At 46.6% G+C, this 25,187-nt stretch overlaps 2 protein-coding genes across 2 annotated transcripts in view; one reads left to right on the top strand and one right to left on the bottom strand.

Moving 5' to 3' along the window:
• Positions 1-12,475: 12,475 nt before the first annotated feature.
• On the bottom strand, positions 12,476-13,414 carry LOC123370324 (olfactory receptor 52E4-like). The gene has a single exon (XM_045016766.1). The coding sequence runs from the start codon at positions 13,412-13,414 to the stop codon at positions 12,476-12,478; it is 939 nt and encodes a 312-aa protein (XP_044872701.1).
• A 10,455-nt stretch (positions 13,415-23,869) lies between these two features.
• LOC123363123 (cholecystokinin receptor-like) overlaps positions 23,870-25,187 on the top strand; it is a 10,963-nt gene continuing 9,645 nt past the window's right edge. Inside the window, 1 exon segment of the mRNA XM_045003947.1 lies at positions 23,870-24,015. Coding sequence (XP_044859882.1) covers positions 23,870-24,015 — 146 coding nt within the window.

The following is a 25,187-nucleotide window of genomic DNA, read 5'->3' as shown; positions in this document are numbered from 1 at the left end:
ACGTTTCAAACAGCATCCTGTAGTAAGGAAAATAATATCAAACAGATTCATTAATTACAGAAAGATGGATTGTTTACGTGATTATAAGTAATAGCGTAAAGAACAAAGTTGAAAAATGGGAAATAAACAACATCACAATCTAAGGCCTTGTCTACACTACAAGAGTATTTCGAATCAACTTAGTTCGAATTTGTGGATTCGACCTTATGAAGTCAAATTTGTGTATCCATACGAAATACACTAATTCGAATTTCTGAGTCCACATTCACTGGGCCAGCGTCGACTTTGGAAGCGGTGCACTGTGGAAAGCTATCCCACAGTTCCCGCAGTTCCCGCTGCCCATTGGAATGCTGGGTAGAGCCCCCAATGCCTGCTGGGGGGAGAAATGTGTCGAGGGTGGTTTTGGGTAAGTGTCGTCATTGAACCGTCAATCACAACCTCCCTCCTTCCCTCCTTGAAAGCGCCTGCGGGCAATCTGTTCGTGCACTTTTCTGGTCAGTGACAGCGCGAACGCCACAGCACTGCAAGCACGGAGCCCGCTGCGATCATCGCCGTTTTCTCCTCCTCGCACTTTATCGTCCACGTCTTCCACAGTCAGCTGCTGAGAAATTGGGCTACTTTTCAATGGTGCTGCAAGCACTGGGGGACCATAGGGGACGTTTTACAAACATCAACGTCGGGTGGCCGGGCAAGGTTCATGATGCGTGTGTTTTCAGGAACTGTGGGCTGCTCAGACGCCTGCAGGAAGGTAGTTTCTTCCCGGACCACGAAATAACTGTTGTGGATGTGCAGATGCCTATAGTCATCCTCGGGGACCCAGGCTGCCCGCTAATGCACTTGCTCATGAAGCCCTATACAGGCGCCTGGGACAGCGACAAGGAACTCTTCAAATACCAGCGAGCAGCGTGACCTGTGACTGTTCAGTTTCTTTACAGAGAAGCTGAACCTGCCCCTGTTTCTTTACCCAGTTACTGTTGACTCTCCTCTTCGGTTACATACCCCGTTCACCCCGTTACCCCCACTTCCAGCACACGTGTAAAAATAAAATACATGTCCCATTATTACTTAACAAAGGTTTCTTTATTCATGACTTTTCGTGAAAGGGTTGAAACTGGGGCGCAGGCTGTGCTGGGTAGGGTGTGCGGTGATGTAAAGACCGCCTCTAAACTCAAGGAATGACAGGCTCCTGCTCCTAGAGCGGTCCGCAGTGCCGGAATGCTTCTTTCAACGGAGCATGCCATCCCTCTTTATGGAATTCTGTGTGCGGGCAGATATGTGACCTTGTGGTGGAGGAGGACGGATACAGATTCCTCAGCTGCGTGACTCAGCGGTCCAGGACAAGGACTGCTGTATAAGATCTGTAACCGCCCTCCCCCGCTGCAAAGTCACATCTCCCCCGCCCACACAGATCCTGGAAACCACCTCCAAAAACCGACCAGGGTGCCTACTGACTGCACCGTGTGTGTGACCCGCTGCTGATCCTGCCCCCGTGTCTGTACCCTGGGAAAGGTGACTGTCCTATGCAATTAACCACCCCCTTCCCCACGCCCCCCATTCAAACACAGTCTTCTTTGAAAAAACATAACAGAAACAGTAATTAACAGCAAAGCATTTTTATTAATTAAGTAGACAGTTAGGGGATGGGACTGGGATTGGGACTACTGTGAGTCTGGAAGTGAAGGACTTCAGCAAATGTAGGGTATGAGAGCTTTTGGGTACTTGAGCACTGTGCTGTGGTGCAGTGACAGTATTCATGTCCCCGGCCGCCCCTCCTCCTGATTATTTTCGGTGAGGGGGGTATGGGACTTTGTGGCGGGGGAGTGCGGTTGCAGATACACTGCAGGGTGTCTCTGTCCGCCTGCGGTCCTGAAGAACATCCACAAGGCGCCTGAGCGTGTCCGTTTGCTCCCTCACTAGTCCAAGCATTGTTTCAGTCGCCTGCTTGTCTTCCTCACGCCACCTCTCCTCCCGTTCGCTGTGTGAGCGCTGGCACGGAGAGACGGTCTCCCTCCACTGGCTCTGCTGGTCCGCCTCTGCTAGGTAGCAGCCCATACGTTCCTAGAACATCTTGTCCCTTGTCTTTTTCTTTCGCCGCCTAATCTTTGCAAGCCTCTGCGAGGGGGATGCTGTGTCAGGTCTGGAGACAGTGGAAGCTGTGAGATGGGAAACAGGGAGTGAATTCCTTGCAAAGATACATTTTTGCGAACAATTAACTGAGTCTAGGCTGTCTCTGTGAATTCTGGGTTGAGACCCCTGTGCCTGCTGTGGCAGAAATCATTTTCGCGGTGGATTCTGGGTAAATGTCGCCAGTCATTCCTTCCTCCGGGAAAGCAACGGCAGACAATCATTTCAAGCCCGTTTTCCCAGATTTGCCCTGGCATACGCCATAGCGTGGCAACCATGGACACTGTTTTGCCTTTTGTGTATGTCACCGTATGTGTACTAGATGCCGCTGACAGAGGCGGTCCAGCAGCGCTACACAGCAGCATGCTTTTGCTTTTGCATGACAGCAGAGATGGTTACCAGCCATATTGTACCATCTACCATACCATAAATTGGTAATAAGATGGTAATAAGATGGGCATGGTTACCTGTCCTTTTGCACTGCCCCATTTGGTGCTGTCATAAGTGCCCCTGGCCGAGCAGCCAGGGGCGCAAAAGCAAAAATTGGGAATGACTCCCTGAGTCAATCCCTCCTTTTTGGTATCTAAAAATAGAATCAGTCCTGCCTAGATTATGGGCAAGTGTACTAGAGAACCACTGTATCATAGAACCAGAGAGCACAGCTGCTCTGTGTCCGATCCTGCATAAATTATGAGCTGTATGCTATTCACAGGGGGTGCTCCTGCAACAACACCACCTGTTCATTCCGTTCTTACCCCAGCCTTCCTGGGCTACCATACCATTGTCCCCCCACTTGTGTGATGAAGTAATAAAGAATGCAGGAATAAGACACATTGACTTGTTTGTGAGAAATGAGTGGAAGGAAGCCTCCAGCTGCAATGATAGTCCAGGCAGGACATTAAGGAGTGTGGATGAAGGAGCCCATCATCCCTCTGCTAGTCCAGGGGCAATTGAATCTTTTATTTACAATGAAGGGTGGGGGCTGATGGAGCTCAGCCCCCTGTTGCAATGATGAGGACGGTTACCAGCCATATTGCACCATCTGCCATCAAAAATTAGGGACAGGCACCCTTGATGGACCTTACTGATGCTAGTCGGCATGGTTACCAGCCCTTTTGCACTGCCCCATGTGCCAATAGGCTGATGATGAGGACGGATTTCCATCTTTTTGTACCATCAGCCATCCATAGCGTGGGGGGAGCAAGGATGTTGGTGTTGAGTGCTGCACCATCGCGTCTATCTGCAGCATTCAGTAAAGATAGGGTGACATGTAAAAGAGTCAACAGAGGATTGTTTTCACTTCTGGTGGGGGGTGGGGTGTGTGCACAAATTGCCGAACTATGCCCTGACCCACCGCAGACACTGTGTTTGACCCTAGAAGCATTTGGAGCTCATCCAAGAATGCAAATACTTTTCGGAGACAGCAGGAACTGTGGGATACCTTGCATCCTCATTCCCCCCTCCCTCCATGAGCGTCCATTATATTCTTTGGCTTTCCGTTACGCTCGTCACGCAGCTGCGTGCTGAGTCTGTGCTATGCCATCTGTCCGTAGATTTTTTAAAAATACTTTGGACCAGGCGTAAAATTACAGTAATTACCCTAATTAGATGCAGGAGTCTCCGAGCGAGATCACCCTGAGGAGGGTCACTGAAGGAGATAGAGAGCGCATGCTGCGTGAAAGCTAGCACGAACCAGGGCCCGATGCAGCCGTGCTCGGGGAGGCAGTGCTCCCTGAGTACCTCATGAAAGCCTCGCACGGAAAACTGTGCTACCACGGAGCACCCAATAAGGCAGCTCTCCCCAGGAACCTCCTGCTGATGCTTTTCGATTAACGCAAGGAGAGCTTCGTGGAGATCTCCAAGGATGATTTCTGTTCTATCCTCATAACTAGAGAGACCTCCTTTTCACACAGTTAAGATTCCTGTTATATTAAGAATAAAAGTGAACATGGTTAAAGCACTTACCGACTGCTCCTTCCCCTGATTCAGGGTCCGGGTTAATGGCCGGGGAGGGTTGTTGGGGGATCTCCGTGACGGTGATGAATAGATCCTGGCTGTCGGGGAAACCAGCGTTGTAAGCGCTCTCGCCTGCCTCGTCCTCCACAAACCCTTCGTCATCTTCCCCGTCCGCGAACATCACCGAGGAACTGGCCGTCGACACTGTCCCATCGTCAGAGTCCACGGTCACTGGTGGGGCAGTGGTGGCAGGCTCCGTAGCGTCCATTTGCCGCTTTGATTTTTTGGTAGCCTTGTCTGGGGTCCTTGATTTTCACGCGGCGCTGCGTTGCATCCCGCCTGTATCCTCTGTCTCTCATGGCTTTGGAGACCTTCTCATAGGTCTTCGCATTCCCTGTTTTGGAGCGCAGCTCCGAAAGCACAGACTCCTCGCCCCACACACCGATCAGATCGAAGAGTTCCCAGTCAGTCTATGCTGGGTCCCTCTTTCTATTCACAGATAACATGAACTCCTCTGCTGGAGAGCTCTGCATCGTTGCAGGTGCTGCGGAGCTCGCCCCGATGTCCAGCCAGGACGTCAGATTCAAAGTGCCCAGACAGGAAAATGAATTCAAATTTTCCCGGGTCATTTCCTGTGTGGCTGGTCAGAGAATCCAAGCTCGGACTGCTGTCCAGAGCGTCAACAGAGTGGTGCACTGTGGGATAGCTCCCGGAGCAACTAAGTTCGATTTGCATCCACACCTAGCCTAATTCGAGCTAGCCATGTCGAATTTAGCGTTACTCCACCTGTCGGGGTGGAGTACCAAATTCGAACTAAAGAGCCCTCTAGTTCGAATTAAATGGCTTCCTGGTGTGGACGGTTGAGCAGTTAGTTCGAATTAACGCTGCTAAATTAGAATTAAAGTCCTAGTGTAGACCAGGCCTCAGTCTCATTCCTTCAGCAGCTCCTGGGACATTCCCTCTTTCCCGCTGAGGTTCCAGCAGAACGATCCTTCTTGTAGGCAGACACTTTCCCACTCCCTCCCCTGAGCCTGCTAGGCCATCGCTCCTCCCCATCTCAAGAGCCTCCTGCACGGCATGAACCAGCTGGGAGCAGAGACGGGGATGATGGGAGAGCGGCTGACGTAATATAGTGTCTCTTTAGCAATGTACATTGGAAAATTCTGGCTCCTTCTCAGTCTCAGGTTGGCCACGACTGTACTACCCACTCTGATAATGCAGCTTCCCAACACACATTTTGTATGTGCACTTGAGCCGAAGGCACAAGGATCTTTTGACCTCCTCTACTAGAAGCTCTGCCATCTGTCCTGGCAATATGTCACCTGACTCCATTGCATCCCAGCCTTAATAGTGGTGTAGAATTCCACCACTGGGTCAGCTGGGAATCCAGACGAAACCTGCTCACTGGGTCTCTGGCCACAGGATTTGCTGCTCCAGGCTACATGTAACTCTCCCGTCGGCTGGCACCTGGATCCGTAAGGGTTCCTCTGGTTCATCTGAGTAGAAGGCCAGAGGCAGTCCCAGTGGCAGCCAGTAAGCAAACCACAAGGGGTACTTTTCACTCGTCCTGCAAACACTGGTGGATCACAAGGGATGTTTCACCAACATCAGTGTGGGATGGCTGGGAAAGGTGCATGACGCTCACATCTTCAGGAACTCTGATCTGTTTTAACAGCTGCCGGAAGGAACTAACTTCCCAGACCAGAAAATAAATGTTGGGATGTTGAAATGCCTTTAGTTATCCTTTGGAACCCAGCCTACCCCTGAATGCCCTGGCTCATGAAGCCATACACAGGCAGCCTGGACAGTTGTAAGGAGCAGTTCAACTATAGGCTGAGCAAGTGCAGAATGGTGGTAGAATGTGCCTTTGGACATTTAAAATCTCGCTGGTGTAGTTTACTTACTAGGTTATACATCAGCAAAACCAATATTCCCATTGTTATTGCTGCTTGCTGTATGCTCCACAATATCTGTGAGAGTAAGGGGGAGACGTTTATGGCTGGTTGGGAGGTTGAGTAAATTGCCTGGTGGCCGATTATGCACAGCCAGACACCAGGGTGATTAGAACAGTACAGCAGAGCATGCTGCGCATCAGAGAAGCTTTGAAAACCAGTTTCATGACTGGCCAGGCTACGGTGTGACAGTTCTCTTTGTTTCTCCTTGATGGAGGTTAAAGATAATCTAGGCATGGCCCAATATCTAAACAAATACTTTGCTTCAGTCTTTAATGAAGCTAATGAGGAGCTTAGGGATAATGGTAGGATGACAAATGGGAATGAGGATATGGAGGTAGATATTACCACATCCGAGGTAGAAGACAAACTCAAACAGCTTAACGGGATGAAATCAGAGGGCCCAGATAATCTTCATCCAGGAATATTAAAGGAACTGGCACATGAAATTGCAAGCCCATTAGCAAGAATTTTTAATGAATCAGTAAACTCAGGGGTTGTACCGTACGACTGGAGAATTGCTAACATAGTTCCTATTTTTAAGAAAGGGAAAAAACAGTGATCCGAGTAACTATAGGCCTGTTAGTTTGACATCTGTAGTATATAAGGTCTTGGAAAAAATTTTTGAAGGAGAAAGTAGTTAAGGACATTGAGGTCAATGGTAATTGGGACAAAATACAACATGGTTTTACAAAAGGTAGGTCATGCCAAACCAACCTGATCTCCTTCTTTGAGAAGGTAACAGATTTTTTAGACAAAGGAAACACAGTGGATATAATTTACCTCGATTTCAGTAAGGCATTTGAAACGGTTCCACATGGGGAATTATTAGCTAAATTGGAAAAGATGGGGATCAATATGAAAATTGAAAGGTGGATAAGGAACTGGTTAAAGGGGAGACTACAATGGGTCATACTGAAAGGTGAACTGTCAGGCTGGAGGGAGGTTACTAGTGAAGTTCCTCAAGGATCAGTTTTGGGACCAATCTTATTTAATCTTTTTATTGCTGACTTTGGCACAAAAAGCAGGAATGTGCTAATAAAGTTTCAAAGAGTCCTGTGGCACCTTATAGACTAACAGACGTTTTGCAGCATGAGCTTTCGTGGGTGAATACCCACTTCTTCGGATGCAAGTGGTGGAAATTTCCTGGGGCAGGTATATATAAGCAAGCAAGAAGCAAGCTAGAGATAACGAGGTTGGATCAATCAGGGTGGATGAGGCCCTGTTCTAGCAGTTGAGGTGTGAAAACCAAGGGAGAAGAAACTGGTTCTGTAATTGGCAAGCCATTCACAGTCTTTGTTTAGTCCTGAGCTGATGGTGTCAAATTTGCAGATGAACTGGAGCTCAGCAGTTTCTCTTTGAAGTCTGGTCCTAAAGTTTTTTTGCTGTAGGATGGCCACCTTAAGATCTGCTATTGTGTGGCCAGGGAGGTTGAAGTGTTCTCCTACAGGTTTTTGTATATTGCCATTCCTAATGTCTGATTTGTGTCCATTTATCCTTTTCCTTAGAGACTGTCCAGTTTGGCCGATGTACATAGCAGAGGGGCATTGCTGGCATATGATGGCATATATTACATTGGTGGAAGTGCAGGTGAATGAACCGGTGATGTTGTGGCTGATCTGGTTTGGTCCTGTGATGGTGTTGCTGGTGTAGATATGTGGGCAGAGTTGGCATCGAGGTTTGTTGCATGGATTGGTTCCTGAGCTAGAGTTACTATGGTGCGGTGTGCAGTTGCTGGTGAGAATATGCTTCAGGTTGGCAGGTTGTCTGTGGGCGAGAACTGGTCTGCCACCCAAGGCCTGTGAAAGTGTGGGATCATTGTCCAGGATGGGTTGTAGATCCCTGATGATGCGTTGTAGGGGTTTTAGCTGGGGACTGTATGTGATGGCCAGTGGAGTCCTGTTGGTTTCTTTCTTGGGTTTGTCTTCCAGTAGGAGGCTTCTGGGTACACGTCTGGCTCTGTTGATCTGTTTCCTTATTTCCTCGTGTGGGCACTGTAGTCTTGAGAATGCTTGGTGGAGATTTTCTAGGTGTTGGTCTCTGTCTGCGGGGTTAGAGCAGATACGGTTGTACCTCAGTGCTTGGCTGTAGACGATGGATCTTGTGGTGTGTCCGGGATGGAAGCTGGAGGCATGAAGGTAGGCATAGCGGTCGGTAGGTTTTCGGTATAGGGTGGTGTTGATGTGACCATCACTTATTTGCACCGTGGTGTCTAGGAAGTGGACCTCCCGTGTAGATTGGTCCAGGCTGAGGTTGATGGAGGGGTGGAAGCTGTTGAAATCGTGGTGGAATTTTTCCAGAGTCTCCTTCCCATGGGTCCAGATGATGAAGATGTCATCGATGTAGCGTAGGTAGAGAAGGGGTGTGAGTGGACGGGAGCTGAGGAAGCGTTGTTCCAGGTCGGCCATAAAAATATTGGCATATTGTGGGGCCATACGGGTGCCCATAGTGGTGCCACTGATCTGGAGATATATATTGTCAGCAAATTTGAAATAGTTGTGTGTGAGGATAAAGCCACAGAGCTCAGCAACCAGGTGTGCTGTGGCATCATCAGGGATACTGTTCCTCACAGCTTGTATTCCATCAGTATGTGGGATGTTTGTGTAGAGAGCCTCTACATCCATGGTGGCCAGGATGGTGTTTTCTGGAAGGTCACCAATGCATTGTAGTTTCCTCAGGAAATCAGTGGTGTCACGGAGATAGCTGGGAGTGCTGGTAGCATAGGGTCTGAGTAGAGAGTCTACATATCCAGACAGTCCTTCAGTGAGAGTTCCAATTCCCGAGATGATGGGGCGTCCAGGATTTCCGGGTTTGTGGATCTTGGGTAGTAGATAGAATAACCCTGGTCGGGGCTCTAAGGGTATGTTGATTAGTTCTGGTGTTAGTGTAGGGAGTGTCCTGAGTAGATGGTGCAGTTTCTTAGTGTATTCCTCAGTGGGATCTGAGGGAAGTAGCCTGTAAAATTTAGTATTGGAGAGTTGTCTGGCGGCCTCCTTTTGGTAGTCAGACCTGTTCATGATGACAACAGCACCTCCTTTATCAGCCTCTTTGATTATAATGTCAGGATGGTTTCTGAGGCTGTAAGCTCATGCTGCAAAACGTCTGTTAGTCTATAAGGTGCCACAGGACTCTTTGCTGCTTCTACAGAACCAGACTAACACGGCTACCCCTCTGATACCTAATAAAGTTTGCAGATGACACAAAGCTGAGAGGTATTGCTAACACAGAGAAGGACCGGGATATCGTACAGGAAGATCTGGATGATCTTGTAAACTGGAGTAATAGTAATAGGATGAAACTGAATAGTGAAAAGTGCAAGGTCATGCATTTAGGGATTAATAATAAGAATTTTAGTTATAAATTGGGGACACATCAGTTGGGAGTAACGGAGGAGGAGAAGGACGTGAGTATTGGTTGATCACAGGATGACTATGAGCCGCCAATGTGATAAGGCCGTTAAAAAAGCTAATGCGGTTTTAGGATGCATCAGGCGATGTTTCCAGCAAAGATAAGGAGGTGTTAGTACCATTATACAAGGCACTGGTGAGACCTCATCTGGAATATTGTGTGCAGCTCTGGTCTCCCATGTTTAAGAAGGATGGATTCAAACTGGAACAGGTACAGAGACGGGCTACTAGGATGAGCCGAGGAATGGAAAACCTGTCTTATGAAAGGAGACTCAAAGAGCTTGGCTTGTTTAGCCTAACTAAAAGAAGGTTGAGGGGGGATATGATTGCTCTTTATAAATATATCAGAGGGATAAATACTAGGGAGGGAGAGGAATTATTTAAGCTTAGTAGCAATGTGGACACAAGAACAAATGGATATAAACTGGAAACTAGGAAGTTTAGACTTGAAATCAGATGAAGGTTTCTAACCATTAGAGGAGTGAAGTTCTGGAACAGCCTTCCAAGGGGAGTAGTGGGGGCAAAAGACATATCTTACTTCAACACTAAGCTTGATAAGTTTATGGAGGGGATGGTATGATGGGATAGACTAATTTTGGCAATTAATTTGGCAATTGATCTTTGATTATCAAAGGTAAGTATGCCCAGTGGTCTGTGATGGGATGTTAGATGGGGTGGGATTGGGAAGGAATTTTCCTCCAGGGCAGATTGGCAGAGGCCCTGGAGGTTTCTCAAAACGCCTTCCTCTGCAGCGTGGGGCACGGATCACTTGCTGGAGGATTCTCTGCAGCTTGAGGTCTTCAACCCACAATTTGAGGACTTCAATAACTCAGACATAGGTTAGGGGCTTGTTACAGGAGTGGGTGGGTGAGATTCTGTGGCCTGCATTGTGCAGGAGGTCAGACTAGATGATCATAATGGTTCCTTCTGACCTAAAAGTCTATGAGTCTATGAAAACCCGCCCTCTTGGTTGACTGTAATTCTGTGTAAGCCAGCTGACCTCCCCCCTTCGATCACCACTTTCAGAGGCAATAAAGTCATTGTTGTTTCCAAATTATGCATTCTTTATTAATTCATCACACAAATAGTGTGAAAACTCGCAAGGTAGCCCAGGAGGGGTAGGTGAGCCGGGAAGCACTGGGTGTGGTGGTGGATGAGGGGAGGAGGGAAGGACAAGGCCACACTACAGTTCAAAATGTATTGAATGCCAGCCTTCTGTTGCTTGGGCAGTCCTCTGAGGTGCAGTGACTGGGTGCCCATAGACTCTCCCCCCTCCTGCGTTTTTGGGCATCTGGGTGAGGAGGATATGGAACTTGGGGAGGAGGTCAGGAGGGGACTCGGCCTTTGTTTGCCTCCCCGTGTTCTGCTGAGCTCTTTCAGTGTGGGAGGACTGCATGAGCTCTGAGAATATCTCGTTGCAAGTGCGTATTTTTGCCTTCTAATCTGCAGTAGCCTCTGGGATGGAGATGATAGAGGGAGCGTAGAAACATTTACAGCTGCGGGATGAAAGAAAGGGAGAGTAGTATTTGAAAAGATACATTTTAGAGAACAAAAGGAAGACTATTTCACACTGAATCAAGTGATTCACGTTACATAGCACATGTGCTTTTGCTACAAGTTCGCATTTTGACTCTTATATTGGGTGTCTGATGGTTTGGTGTGAGATGTCACATACGCTCGACTGGGCAACAGAATTCGGCTTGCCGGCAGCCATGGTAAGGGAAAGAGTTTCGGCTTCTTCAACCTTCATAACATTGAGGGACGAGGTGGATCCTCGTGAGCATGGAATCCCCATCTGGCCTTACAACAATCACTGACCCACCTGAACGGCTTGTCACAGAAGTTGCGAGCCCACTGGTAGATCAGGATGTCCTGCCTCCCGGTTCCCGTCAACTCCTCCAAAACAGCCCTCGTGGCCCAGAAGACGAGATGGAAGTCTCCCCAACACTGGAGAGGGAGCTTCACCTTACCCTTGAAATCGCAGGTGTCCACCAGAAAATAGTGAAGCTCATCCCGCAGAACAGTGGGGGACGGTGTCATGGACCTATGATGATCCTCTGGGCAAAGAGGGAGAAGACCACCATTGCAGTGACTGTACTGGTGGCACTGCACAACACGTCTCTATCTCCAGACAGGGAAAGGGAGATGGAAGGAAGAGATCAGCCCCTAAATGGTGAAGCAGGGGAGGCAAAAAACCCACCACATAAGGTTCATCTAAGCACAGGGGAAAGGAGGCAACCCCTGGTGGGCGCAGTATGGAAGGAGGAGGGGAAACAAATGAATAGGGCTTCTCTCCCCGTCGCCCCCCACAGCTCCTGTCTCTGCTCTGTGGCTGCGGCAAGGTCTGGGGCAGCCTGAACTGAGGGCTTCTTCTGCCGCTGCTGCCAGGGCAGCTTGAGCTGTGCCCTTTCCCCAGTGGCGCCTGCTGGGGCTGGAGGCTTGAACTCCTGCCAGATGAATCTGAGACAGCCCAGACTCAGGGCTTCTGCCCCCTTCTGCTGAGCTGCTCCACACGAATCACAGGCAGATTTCCATGTTCTGTTCATTCCCTCTGAAGCACCTGGCACGTGGAACATTGGTTTTACCCATTATGGCCATTCTGATCTTCTTATTTAGAGCACAGATATATCTGCCTCCTGCTGTTACCCAGTATACCCCACCCCCCTCTCAGAGCTGAGATAGATCCCAGGAGTCCTGATAGGGTCTCTCTCTCTATACAGAGTTAGTGACAAGGGCAGGGCATTGGGGAGAAGACACACAGCAGCGATGAGGCTTGACAGAAGAGATGGGGTAAGACTGTAATTTCAGGCATTCAGCTAAGAGCAATTAGAAAGGTCACAACCCAGTGTAGTGTACGTAATCTGACTCCCCAGTTCATCACATTGACACAGCACAGTGAGGACAGGGAAGGGTTTACTGTCTCTTTGTCTGTCCAGGAAGTGATTCAGGCAAGAGGTCTCAGCATTATATACCAGCCAGCTCTGCACGGAGCTCAATCTGAAAGCCAGAGCACAAGGAGAAAACATTTAGGTCTCCTTATGAAAAAAAGAGCTGGAGCAGCCTGCCCCGGATCTGCTTGGTCCTCACCCCATAAATGATGGGGTGTATCATGGGGGGCACCAAAAGGTACACACTGGCAATGAGAACGAGGAAGTGCCGGGGCACATTGTGGCCAAACCGGTGTGTGAGAGAGGAGAAGAAATCCGGGATGTACAAAGCTGAGATGGCACAAAGGTGAGAGATGCAGGTTCCAAAAGTTTTGAGCCGGGCATCCTTTGTGGGGAGGCGGAAGATGGCCCGGAGGATCAGAGTATAGGACACGGCAATAAAAACCACGTCCATTCCGATCACAGAGAGAAGATCAAACAGGCCATAGTAACTACTGATGCGGATGTCAGCGCAGGCCAGCTTCACCACAGCTATATGCCCACAACAAAAGTGGGGGATGATATTGGTTCTGCAATATGGCCACCGCCTCGCCAGGAAGGGATAGGGTAATGTGATTATGCCACTACGCAGTACCACGGCCAGGGCTATCTTGGCCACAACAGAGTTTGTCAGGATGATGGAATGTCTCAGGGGATGGCAGATGGCCACGTAGCGATCCAAAGCCATGGCCACGAGGATTCCAGACTCCATCCCTGAGAAGCAGTGAATGAAATACATCTGGGTGAGGCAGGCATTGAAACTGATCTCCCTGGAATTGAACCAGAAGATGCTCAGCATTTTGGGTAGGGTTGATGTGGACATGACCAAGTCGGTGACAGACAGCATGCAGAGAAAATAGAACATGGGCCCGTGGAGGCTGGGCTCCCTCTTCACGATGAACAGGATGGTGAAGTTCCCCAACACAGCTATGGCATACATAGCACAGAAGGGGATGGAAATCCAGACATGGGCTGCCTCTAGGCCAGGAATGCCCAGCAGGATGAAGGTGGAGGGGTTTCTGAAGTCGGTTGTGTTCGAATCTGACATAGCGTAGAGGAGAACGTGTCCAACTCGGAGGCATAAGGGTGTCTTCTGCATTTAGCGTATGCTCCCCTGACTTCCTGTGTGTTCCCAGGATCTCGGGTGATGGTTGCAGTAGAAATGCCTAAATGGAGAGACAACATTAATATGAGACACTGCATGCAGTAGTGGACGCTGTTCTCATGGGATAAGCAGATTGAGTGCTCTTCTCACACTGAAAAATTACATTTTCATTATTCAGAGAGAATAACTATGAGCAATGACCCTACTAAATCCAATTCCATAATTTTATTATGCTGCTTGCGTTAATAATTCGTACATTTTGTGGTGGGGGAACCCTAAGAGGCACCAGTAGGAAACACAAGTGTGGATAGTGGTTATCTATCATTGTTCCTTAATGCAATGAGAGCCAGGATAGGGAGTCCATACTGAGGGGAGTTCCCCATTCAACCAGTTGCTTGAAATCAGAGAGGGGGGAAAAACAACCCTTTAGGAAGACATGTCCTGGGAGAAACATCCCAACTAGAACATACCTCAGGGAGAAGATCTGGGCCCCATTGATAGCAGCTCATGATAAACACTTGCTCATTCGCAGCAAAGGACAAAACAAAACAATGTTCAGATCCCTAAGATACAGGATGGAGAATAACATGTTTGCGATCTGTGTTCAGTTTTGGTCACCCAATCTCTATGAAAGGTATAGCATATGTAAAAGGGATTTCCAAGAAAGGCTTTCAGAATGGGGGAGACTGACATATGCAAACAGCTGGAAGAGTCTGGGACTCTTTAGTTTGCACAAGAAACAAAGAAAAGAGCATATGATATAGGAGAGAAAAATAAAAAATCTAACTAATTTACATTCAAATGGACAGTTCCCAACCAATACTAACGATAGACACTTAGTGCTCCAAGGGAACTAATTCCCCAAATCTGAGGAAAATTATCAGCAAAACTGATTGGGAGGAAAACTGTAAACAGGAAAATATGAATGAAAATTGGTAATTCTTTGATAACAGTTTATTAGATAGTGGAAATCTTATGATTCCACAGTCAACAAAGTGAATAACTTTGAGTAAAAATCCAGTTCAGTGGAAAGTGAAGGCAGCAAGGGAGAGGGGGGAAGCAATATATAGCAAGGAGGAAAAAGGGAAAATTGATCGCCAAGAACAGAAATTGGAAGTTAAAAAAATTCATAAGGGATGTTAAGATATCAGGGAAACCTGCATGTTTGCAGGGCTATGAATCACAAGAAGGTGTTTATTAAGTATATTAAGAAGAAGAGAAATCCTGGAAAAGTTTTATGTCAATTCCTGTTTTAAATGTAAAGTAATAAAAATAAAGGGAAAGGTTTTTCTTATAATAGAATTAACTAGGTTATGAAACAACAGAACATTTGGTATAAGATTAGGAAAAAAAATGTCTAGATATGTAAGTAATGCCAGTCACCAACAGGGTTAATGCAAAACAGGTCTTGTCAAATAAACTTGATTTCATCTTTTTATGAGAATACACATTGGTTGATCAAGGGAAAAATACTGATACAATGAACCTTGATTTCTCAGAGGCATTTGATTTAGTAGGGGTAACTATTGAGTTGGTGAGGTGGAGCAGGAGAAGGATTTGACCTCGTCACATGGGATTGGTGAAACAAACTGAATCCAATTCTGGGGTCCAGATTGGAAAAAAGATGTACTTGGAGAGAGTGCAAAAATGAGCCACAAAAATGATTTGAGGATAGAGAAAAGGCTGGATCATTAGACTTTAATGTGTATATCTGTTCAACTTATCAAAAAGATGATCAAGAGGAGACTTTCATAGGAAGAAAATCACCGGTAGTAATGGGCTCTGTAATCTACCAGACAAAGGCTGAGTGAAAACGAAGGGCTGGAAGTGGAAGCCAGGCAAATTCCAGCTCAAAATTAGGGCCAAATATTTAGCACTGAGGTTGATTAACCATTGGGACACACTGTGAAGGGAATTTCTGGATTCTCCAATTCCCCATGTTGGCAGATCCAGACTGCACAGTTTTTTTGGAAGATCTGCTTGAAGGTTGTTTACACAAAAAATGCTACAGCCGTGATGACATAGCAATTCAATATAGACAATACTTACACAGATGGAAGGGTTTCTCCCCTCAGCACAGGTAATCCCCAAGAGGTGGTAGCTAGGTCGATGGAAGAATTCATCTCCTGCTGTCTACACCAGGGCACAGATTATCCAACAAGTTCTTGGAATGTTTTGGAGAGAATTTTTTGTTCCAGGAGCTGGGGAAAGGTACTAGGAGAAAGACTGTTCTAGACTTGATTTTGGGGAAAAAAAATAGATGACAGCTGGCAGTTTTTCAGAGAGACATTAGTAAGGTCACAAGAGCAAACTATCCCCCTGAGTAGGAAAGAGAGGATGTATGACAAGAGATCACAATGCCTTAACCAGAAGATCTTGAATGATCAAAAAAACAAAAAAAAGATCCAAGAAAAAGTGGAAACAAGGTCAAAATACAAAAGAGTAATATAAATAAATAATACATATTTATAGGGGCAAAATTAGAAAGGCCAAGGCACAAAATGAGATCAAACTAGATAGAGAAAGGATAACAAGAAAATATTCTACAGATACATTAGAAGCAAGTGGAAGACCAAGGACAGGGTAGGTCCATTAATAAATGAAGGGGGAAAAACAAGAATAATAAATGTGGAAATGGTAGAGGTGCTTAATGACTTCTTTGTTTCAGTTTTCACCAAGACAGTTGTTGATGTTTAGATACCTAACATAGAGAATGACAGTGAAAATGGGATAGGTTCTGAGTCTAAAATAGGGAAAGAACAAGTGAAAAGTTACTTGGACAAGTTAGGTGTCTTCAAGTCAGCAGGGCCTGATGAAATAAGAGTAACCCAGGCAATTAAAGACCAGTCAGCTTCACTTCTGTACCAGGTAAGATAATGGAGCAAATAATTAAGGAATCAATTTGAAAATGTCTAGAAGATAATAAAGTGATAAGTGATAGTCAGCATGGATTCATCAAAAACAAAACATGCAAAACCAAAATGATAACTTTCTTTGACAAGGTAACAAGGCCTGTGGATGGAGAGAAGCAGTAGATGTATAGCAAGACGTTAGTACAGCTTTCGATATAGTCTTGCATGATCTTCTCATTAAGAAACTAGAGAAATAAAACCTAGATAGAGCTACTATACGGTGGATGCATAACTGGTTGGAAAATGATCCCAGAGAGTAGTTATCAATGGTTCACAGTGATGCTGGAAGGGCATAACAAGTTGCGTTCTGCAGGGATCAGTTCTGGGTCTGGTTTTTTTCCGTGTCTTCATCAACGACTTAGATCATAGCATGGAGAGACACTTATTAAGATTGCAGATGATATCAAGTTGGGAGGGGTTGCAAGTCTTTGGAGAATCGGAGAAACATGCAAAATGATCTGGAAAAACTGGAGGAAAGGATCATTAGGGGTCTTGAATACACAACCTATGAGGAAAGACTGAAAGAGCTGCGTTTGTTTAGTCTGAATAAGAGAAGACTGAGGGGGGACATGATAACAGTTTTCAAATACCTAAAAGGTTGTTACAAGGAGGGCCAAAAACTGTTTTTAACCTCTGAAGAGAAGACAAGAAGCAATAGACTTAACTGCAGTAAGGGCGGTTTAGGTTGGATATTAGGAAAAATGTTTCAAAAAAGGCAAATGCTATGTTAGGCTATATTGTCTGAAGTATAACATGCAAGTCATGGTACACATTCCTCAACTCGGATGTGGATTTGGTCTCAATTGGAGACTAAGACAAAACAAATCCTGCATCTTGTCAGGGCATAGACTAGCTGTCCTTCGCATTCCCTTTTAACTTTATGGCTCTATCATTCTGTGATGCAAAATCCTAGTGTAGACCCGGCCTTAGTCACACACACACGTCTTTTGGCTCAATACAGTGGTAACTGAGTGAAATTTAATGGGCCTGTGTTTTACAGGAGATCAGACCGGATGATCAAATGATCCCTTCTGACCTTAAACCCTGTGGATCTATTGATAAAAAAAAGTAGACCAGGCGTTTATATTTAATGTGTCTCATAACATGAACAAGGGAACATTTAGTTAAATTGAAAGTCTGAACATATAACATTGAGAAAAGGTAATTGCTACCATAATTCCTATTTGGCCTGTAGAACTCCTTGCTACCAACATTATTGGAGCAAAGAGCATAGAAGGTTGGGATTCACAAATGGATTGGGCAGCTTAGGTTGTGCTGGTAGCATCACCTGTAGTTAAGGCTGTCTGACATCTTCCATTAGAAGACCTTCTTTTCAGTTGCTTACAAGTTTGCCAGATTTTAGGTTTTTGGACTGAAATTTCCCATGCGGGGTCTCTGCTTCGAGAAGAATTTTTGAAAGTTTCAGGCATAACAGTTCAGCCGATTTCTCAGGAGAAAATATGTGTTACCCATGTTGAAAAATTCTCATTATTGTTCTATTGAGGAGCCCTAGCACCTCCAAGTTTTCCAGCAGATAAAAGTCAGGTAACAGCCCCTGTCCCTCTGCCTAACACACAGTTGGCTCCTGATATCTGCGCTCAGTTCTTGCTTCAAAGGGAGTTTTGCCTCACTGGGGCCTGAGCAAAGTACGGCCCGTGGTGTCAGAATTTGGCCTTGTATTGCTCATCTACTAACACCTTTCATCCTGAAGGATTCACTGTGCCACTGAAATGCACCACCTGGGGCTGGAGTCCATCAGGCAGGACGAGCCGGGGTGCACAGAAAAGAGTGAGATTTTGGCCAGTGATTCTTTAGCAAACCCATCACTTATGGCAAGAGCCCTGGGATGTGTCGTGGTTGTGCAGGTAGGAAAGGACCAAAGACTTACTCTCTATCCCACCACATCCATGTTGCACAGGGTTTGTCAAACAGGTGAGCTCCTCACCAAGAGATGGGTACCTGTGAATTCTGAGACAGAAGTGTCCTCCTTAGGAATCCCCCTCAGGTATCCATGACCCACACTTCTCTCAAGCCAGCATCAGCAGCAGTATCCCAAAATGAGAGACAATACGGGGATGTGCACCATTTATAATATAGCCCTGTGCAGTCACAGTGGGGTTTGCTCAGCCTCTAGAGAAGAAGGGAGGATCTGAGTGTAAACAGGCTGTAGAGAAGCCTGTCTCCACTTCTGTGCTAATTATCCAGCTTTAGCAGCAAACATTAATTAAGGAACCTTCCCAAAGGGAGATGAAAACTCCTGGGCTCTGTGCTGAGTCATAGAGGAATTGGCTGCTCTGTACGTTTGTGTGTATGTATTTAAAAAATTATAGCTGATGAGTAAGAAAATTAGGGATAATGCCTAACTCTCTGGAGGATCTGATATCCTGTAAATTCTCAGGATAGATGGGTAGATAGTAGACAGAGAGACCTGGAGAATGATGACTAAGAGGAGACACGAGGACTTTTTCGCCTTCCTCCGCAGCATGGGGCAGGGGTCGCTTGCTGGAGGATTATCTGCTTCTTGAAGTCTTTAAATCATGATTTGGAGACTTCAACAGCAGAGTCAAGGGAGAGAATTATTTCAGGAGGGGGTGGGTCAGCTTATGTGGCCTGAATCTTGCGGGAGGTCAGACTAGATGATCATAATGGTCCTTTCTGATCCTGGGGGACCCAGCCTACCCGCTAATGCCCTGGCTCATGAAGCCCTATACAGGCGCCTTGGACAGAGAGAAGGAACTCTTCAACTACCGGCTGAGCAAGTGCAGAATGGTGGTGGAGTGTGCTTTCGGACGTCTCAAGGGGAGATGGCGGAGCTTACTGACTCGCTCGGACATCAGCGAAAAGAATATCCCCGTAGTTATTGCTGCTTGCTGTGTGCTACACAATCTCTGTGAGAGCAAGGGCGAGACCTTTTTGTCCGGATGGGAGGTTGAGGCAAATCGCCTGGCTGCAGTTTACGCTCAGCCAGACACCCGTGCCGAGAGAATATCCCAGCGGGAAGCGCTGTGTATCCGGGAGGCTTTGAAAGCAAGTTTCCTCAGAGAGCAGGGTAACCTATGACTCTCCACTTGCTTTCAAGAGAAACTGACCCTGGGCCTGTGTCTCTATGTGTTGAGTGAGATCTGCGGTTACATACCCCGTTCTCCAAGTTTCCCCCACTTCCAAAGCACGTTTTAAAGCAAATTAATTGTTACACTCATTATTAATAAATGTTTGTTTTACTTTGCATTTCTGTTCAGGTGTTGAAACATGGACGCATACTGTGCTGGGCACGGTGTGCACTGATGTACAGACTGCTTGTTCCATAGAGGAATGACATCCTCCTGCTCCTACATAGGTCTCTGGGGTGGGGGACGGTTGCAAGTGGTTGTGCATGGAGGGGAGGGATTGCAGGAAGGGGTGGGTTTGCAGGAAGGGGCGAGTGGTGCCTTCTTTGGATAGGGGTTTGGATGACGGCAGTGGGCTGCGGGTTTGGGCGTAGGAAGGGGTGAGGGGTGTGGGGGAAGGGTGAGTATCTGTCCATGGATGAGGGCTCTTGTTGGGGCTCAGGGCAGCGGAGAGGCTCGTTGCTACGGTGGAAGTGCATGGTAAGGGCAGCGTGCCTTAACATTAAGGGGGTGGCAGGCGCTAGGACCCTGGACAAGCATACACATCACAGAATGACCCGGGGCAGCATACACCACACAGAGTGACCCTGGTGCCTACTGACTGCAGTGTGTGTGTGCCCTGCAGTTGATCATGCCCCCAAGTCTGTACCCTGGTAATGTAGGCTATACCGTGCAATTATAAATCCCCTCCCCCCCCATACACAAAAAAATCCTCTGACACGAAAGACGTGACCGAAAACAGTGAATAACAGCAAACAGCTTTTAATAATCTAATACACAGTGGGGGGATGAAACTTGGATTTGGGACTGGGTGAGCCTGTAAGGGAAGCACTTCTACAAATGTATAGCGTGAGAGGTGTGTGGTACATTAGCGCTATGCAGTGGTGCAGTGACAGTTCTCACGGCCCCTACCGCCCCTCCGTCTTGTACTTTTGGGTGAGGGGGGGGGCAGGACTTCTTGGCAGGGGAGGGCGGTTGCAGATACACTGCAGGGGGGCTCTGTCCTCCTGCCTGCGGTCCTGCAGAACATCAACAAGGCGCCGGAGCGTGTCTGTTTGCTCCCTCATTAGCCCAAGCAGCGTTTGAGTCGCCTGCTGGTCTTCCTGCCGCCACCTGTCCTCACCGTTCGCTGTGCGTGCGATGCTGTTGACATAGGGTCTCCCTCCACTGTCTCTGCTCTGCCGCCTCGGCTCTGGAGCAGGCCATCAGTTCCGCGAACATCTCGTCCCTAGTCTTTTTCTTTCGCCGCCTAATCTGCGCCAGCCTCTGCGAGGGGGATGCCGGGGCAGTCCGGGAAAGAGCCGAAGCTGTGTGATGGGAAAAGTAACTGATTTCCTTGAACAGATACATGTTTGCGAACAGTGAACACAGTCTAGTCAGTTTCTCTGAACAAGACCATACAGGGCAACAAGTCTCACGAGATCTCAGGCCAAGTTCGAGATTTCGGAATACGCTCTCATTGGCTGCGGCATTGCACAGGAGAGCGGACAAGTGGGGAGAGACAGCTGAATCTGTCTAGCAGTAAGCCTTACAGTACATTCTGCTTATCAGTTAATGGATAGCTGTGCCCTCCCGCTAAAGGCAATCTGGAAATCATATACTCTGACCCTTTTCCAGCCACTCCCGCCAGTGCACGGGAAAGATCAATGTATGCTTTTCCTATGTGGCCTACAACACGTGGCTGTTAAGCGAGGGTCATTGTTATGCAAAGTAAAAGTCAACCATTCACAACAGTAACAATACACTAATTGCCCTAATTAGATGCAGCATTTCATGAACGAGATCACCCTGATGCGGGTCCCTCGGAGTCACAAAGAGCGGATGCTAAGGGAAGCCCTGCAGAGACCAGGACCATATGCGGCCATGCTTGTCGAGGCGATGATTCCCATCTACATAAGGATGTCCTGGCGCGGAAGAATGTGCTTCCACGGAGCACCCAAAAAGGCACCTCTCCCCAGGAACCTCCTGCGGAGGCTTTTCGACGACCTAAATGAGACCTTTCTTGAATTGTCCCTGGAGGATTATTGTTCAATCCCTATATGTGTGGACCTACTTTTCATATAGTTTTTCATTGAAAATTTTATATATAGTATTTCTATTTTTTTATACCTGTTTTATAAAAAATAAATGTTTACATGTTTAGAGCACTTACCGCCTGATCCTTCCCCTGATTCAGAGTCCGGGTTAACGGCCGGGGAGGGTTGGTAGGGGATCTCTGTGAGGGTGATGAAGAGATCCTGGCTGTCAGGGAAAGTGGTTTTGTGTTCGCTGTCGCCTGCGCCGTCCTCCACAGACCCTTACTCATCTTCCCCATCGGCGAACATCGAGGAGGAACTGTCCAGGTTCACTATGCCATCCACTGAGTCCACGGTCACTGGTGGGGCAGTGGTGGCAGACCCACCTAGAATGGCATGCAGTGCCTCGTAGAAGCGGCATGTCTGGGGCTGGGCTCCGGAGCATCCGTTTGCCGCTCTGACTTTTTGGTAGCCTTGTCTCACGTCCTTGATTTTCACGCGGCACTGCATTGCATCCCGGCTGTATCCTTTCTCTATCATTGCTTTGGAGACCTTCTCGAAGGTCTTTGCATTCCGCTTGCTGGAGCGCAGCTCCGACAGCACAGACTCCTCGCCCCACACACCGATCAGATCCAGGACTTCCCGGTCTGTCCATGCTGGGGACCTCTTTCTATTCTTGGATTGGCCGGACTCCTCTGCTGGAGAGCTCTGCATCGTTGCAGGTGCTGCGGAGCTCGCCCTGTTGTCCAGCCAGGACGTCAGATTCAAAGTGCCCAGACAGGAAAATGAATTCAAATTTTCCCGGGTCATTTCCTGTGTGGCTGGTCAGAGAATCCAAGCTCCGACTGCTGTCCAGAGCGTCAACAGAGTGGTGCACTGTGGGATAGCTCCCGGAGCTACTAAGTTCGATTTGCATCCACACCTATCCTAATTCGAGCTAGCCATGTCGAATTTAGCGTTACTCCACCTGTCGGGGTGGAGTACCAAATTCGAACTAAAGAGCCCTCTAGTTCGAAAATGGCTTCCTGGTGTGGACGGTTGAGCGGTTAGTTTTGAATTAACGCTGCTAAATTCGAATTAAAGTCCTAGTGTAGACCAGGCCTAAGACATCTGGGTAAACTCCATGTTTGGCAGGGCCATGGATAACAAAAGGAGGTTATTAAGTATGCTAACAAAAAGAGAAATTAAAAAAAAAATTATGTCAATTCCTGTGTTGTAAAGTATTAAAAAATAAAGGGAAAAGGGTTTTTTTTGTTATAAAAGAATTTACAAGGTTAAGAAACAATGGAAAAGCTGGTATGGGATTAGTTAAAAAAAATAATCTAGAATTGTAAGTATTGCCAGTCACCAACAGGGTTTATTTTAAACAGATATTGTCAAATAAACCTGATTTCATCCTATTATGAGAGTTGATCACATTGGTTGATCAAGGATACACATTTGGTGGATCAAGGGAACAACACAGAAGTAACAAACCTTTGATTTAGTAGGGGAAATATTGACTTAAAATATTAATATTCTACGGAGTCAGTAGCAAACATGTAAAATGGACTGAAAGCTGGCTAACTGATGGATCTCAAAAAGCAATTGTCAATAGGCCTTCATCAGTAAATTCAGCTGTTTGTAGTAGGGTTCTATAGGGATCAGTTCTAGGCCGGATGCTATTCAATATTTTCATCAATTATCTGGAAGCAAATGAAAAATCACTGCAAATAAAATGTGCCGATGACCCCAGGACTGTCAGAGTGGTTGCAATGAGGCGGCCAGGGCAGGCACACCGGATTGATCTGGAAGTGTTTTGGAGGGCTGGGCCCCATACAAAGGAAATGATCTGTAAGGAAATAGAAAATAACTACAGACAAAATTTGCAGATGACTCAAAGATTGAATCCAAAGATTGGAGCATTTGGAAAGTGGGTCCCATGTAAACAAAATGTTTTAATACAGGCAAATGTGAAATGATCCTCCCAGAACAGGCAACGCAGGCTCGACCCACAGGCTAGGGCCCTGTATAATGGAACCCAAGGATCCTGAAAAGGATTGTAGGGCACATTGTGGACAACCAGCTCTTCGTGAGCTCCCAGTGTGACACTGTAGTATAAAGGGATGATATGGTCCTCGGTGTGGTGAGTTGGAGCCGGGGAAGGATTTTTCTTCTGCACATGGGATTGGTGAAACAAACTGCATCCAGTTCTGGGGTCTACATCTGAAAAAAAGATGTTGAAAAACTTGGAGATGGTGCAGAAAAGAGCCACAAAAATGATTGGAGGATACAGATAAAGCCGGATTGTTCGACTTGAAAGGTGTGTATCTCTTTAACTTATCAAAAAGATGATCAAGCGGAGACTTTCATGGGGAGAAAATCATGGGTAATAACGGGATCTGTAATCTACGGAGAAAGGCTGAGCGAGACCAAAAGGGCTGGAATCTGAAGCCAGGCAAATTCCAGCTAGAAATTAGGGCCAAATATTTAGCACTGAGGGTGATTAACCACTTGGACACACTGAGAAGGTACGTGTTTGGATTCTCCAATTCCCCATGTTGGCAGATTCCAGACTGGATGATTTTCTGGAAGATCTGCTTGAAAGGTTGTTTACACTTAAAATACTACAGCCGTGCTGCCTTAGAGCTTTAAATATAGACACTACTTACACAGATGGAAGAGTTCTCCCCTCAGCACAGGTAATCCCCGAGTTGCGGTAGTTAGGTCAATGAAAGAATTCATCTCATGCTGTCTACACCAGGGCACAGACTATCCAGTAAATTCTTGGAATGTATTGGAGAGACTTTTTTGTTCCAGAAGCTGGAGAAACCACTTGGAGAGAGGTTCTTCTAGACTTAATTTTGATAAATAAGGAGGAACTGGTTGAGAATTTTGAAAGTGGAAGGCAACTTGGGGAAAGTGATCATGAAATGATAGAGTTTATGATGCTAAGGAATGGAAGGAGGGAAAACAGCAAAATAAAGACAATGGATTTCAAGAAGGCAGATTTTAGCAAATTCAGGGAGTTGGTAGGTAAAATTTCATGGGAAGCAAGTCTAAGGGGAAAAACATTAGAAGACAGCTGGCACTTTTTCAGAGAGACACAAGAGGGCACAAGAACAAACTATCCCACTGTGGTAGGAAAGATAGGATGTATGGCAAGAGACCACAGTGGCTTAACTACAGACCTTGAATGATCTAAACAAAACAAAAAAAAAAGGGATTCTAAAAAATTGGAAACAAAGGTCAACTTTACATAAGGAGGAATATAAATACAAATAGCACATGACATGTAGGTGGCAAAAATCGAAAGGCCAAAGGCCACAAAATGAGATAAATGCTAGCTAGAGACATAGAGGGTAAAAAAGAAAACATATCTACAAATACCTTAGAAGCAAGCAAAAAGACCAAGGACAAAAGGGTAGGTCCGTTATTAAATGAAGGGAAATAAAGAAACAATAATAATACCGGTAAATGTGGAAATGGTAGAAGTGGTTAATGACTTCTTTGTTTTCAGTTATTCAACCAAGAGCAGTTGTTGGGTTGTTCAGATACCTAACATAGAGAATGACAGTGAAAATGGGATAAGGTTTTCTGTGTCTAAAAATAGGGTAAAGAAGTAAGTAAAAAGTGACATTGGACAAGTTAGGTGTCTTCAAGTCCGGCAGGGCCTGACGAAAAGGCATCCTAGAATACTCTG

Source organism: Mauremys mutica, chromosome 1, assembly GCF_020497125.1.
Source record: "Mauremys mutica isolate MM-2020 ecotype Southern chromosome 1, ASM2049712v1, whole genome shotgun sequence".
Classification (NCBI taxonomy): domain Eukaryota; kingdom Metazoa; phylum Chordata; order Testudines; family Geoemydidae; genus Mauremys; species Mauremys mutica.
This window is presented reverse-complemented; position numbering and strand designations above follow the sequence as displayed.

Excerpts from the sequence above, each read along its gene's own strand:
- LOC123370324 (XM_045016766.1), bottom strand. The coding sequence starts at position 13,414 with ATGTCAGATTCGAACACAACCGACTTCAGAAACCCCTCCACCTTCATC.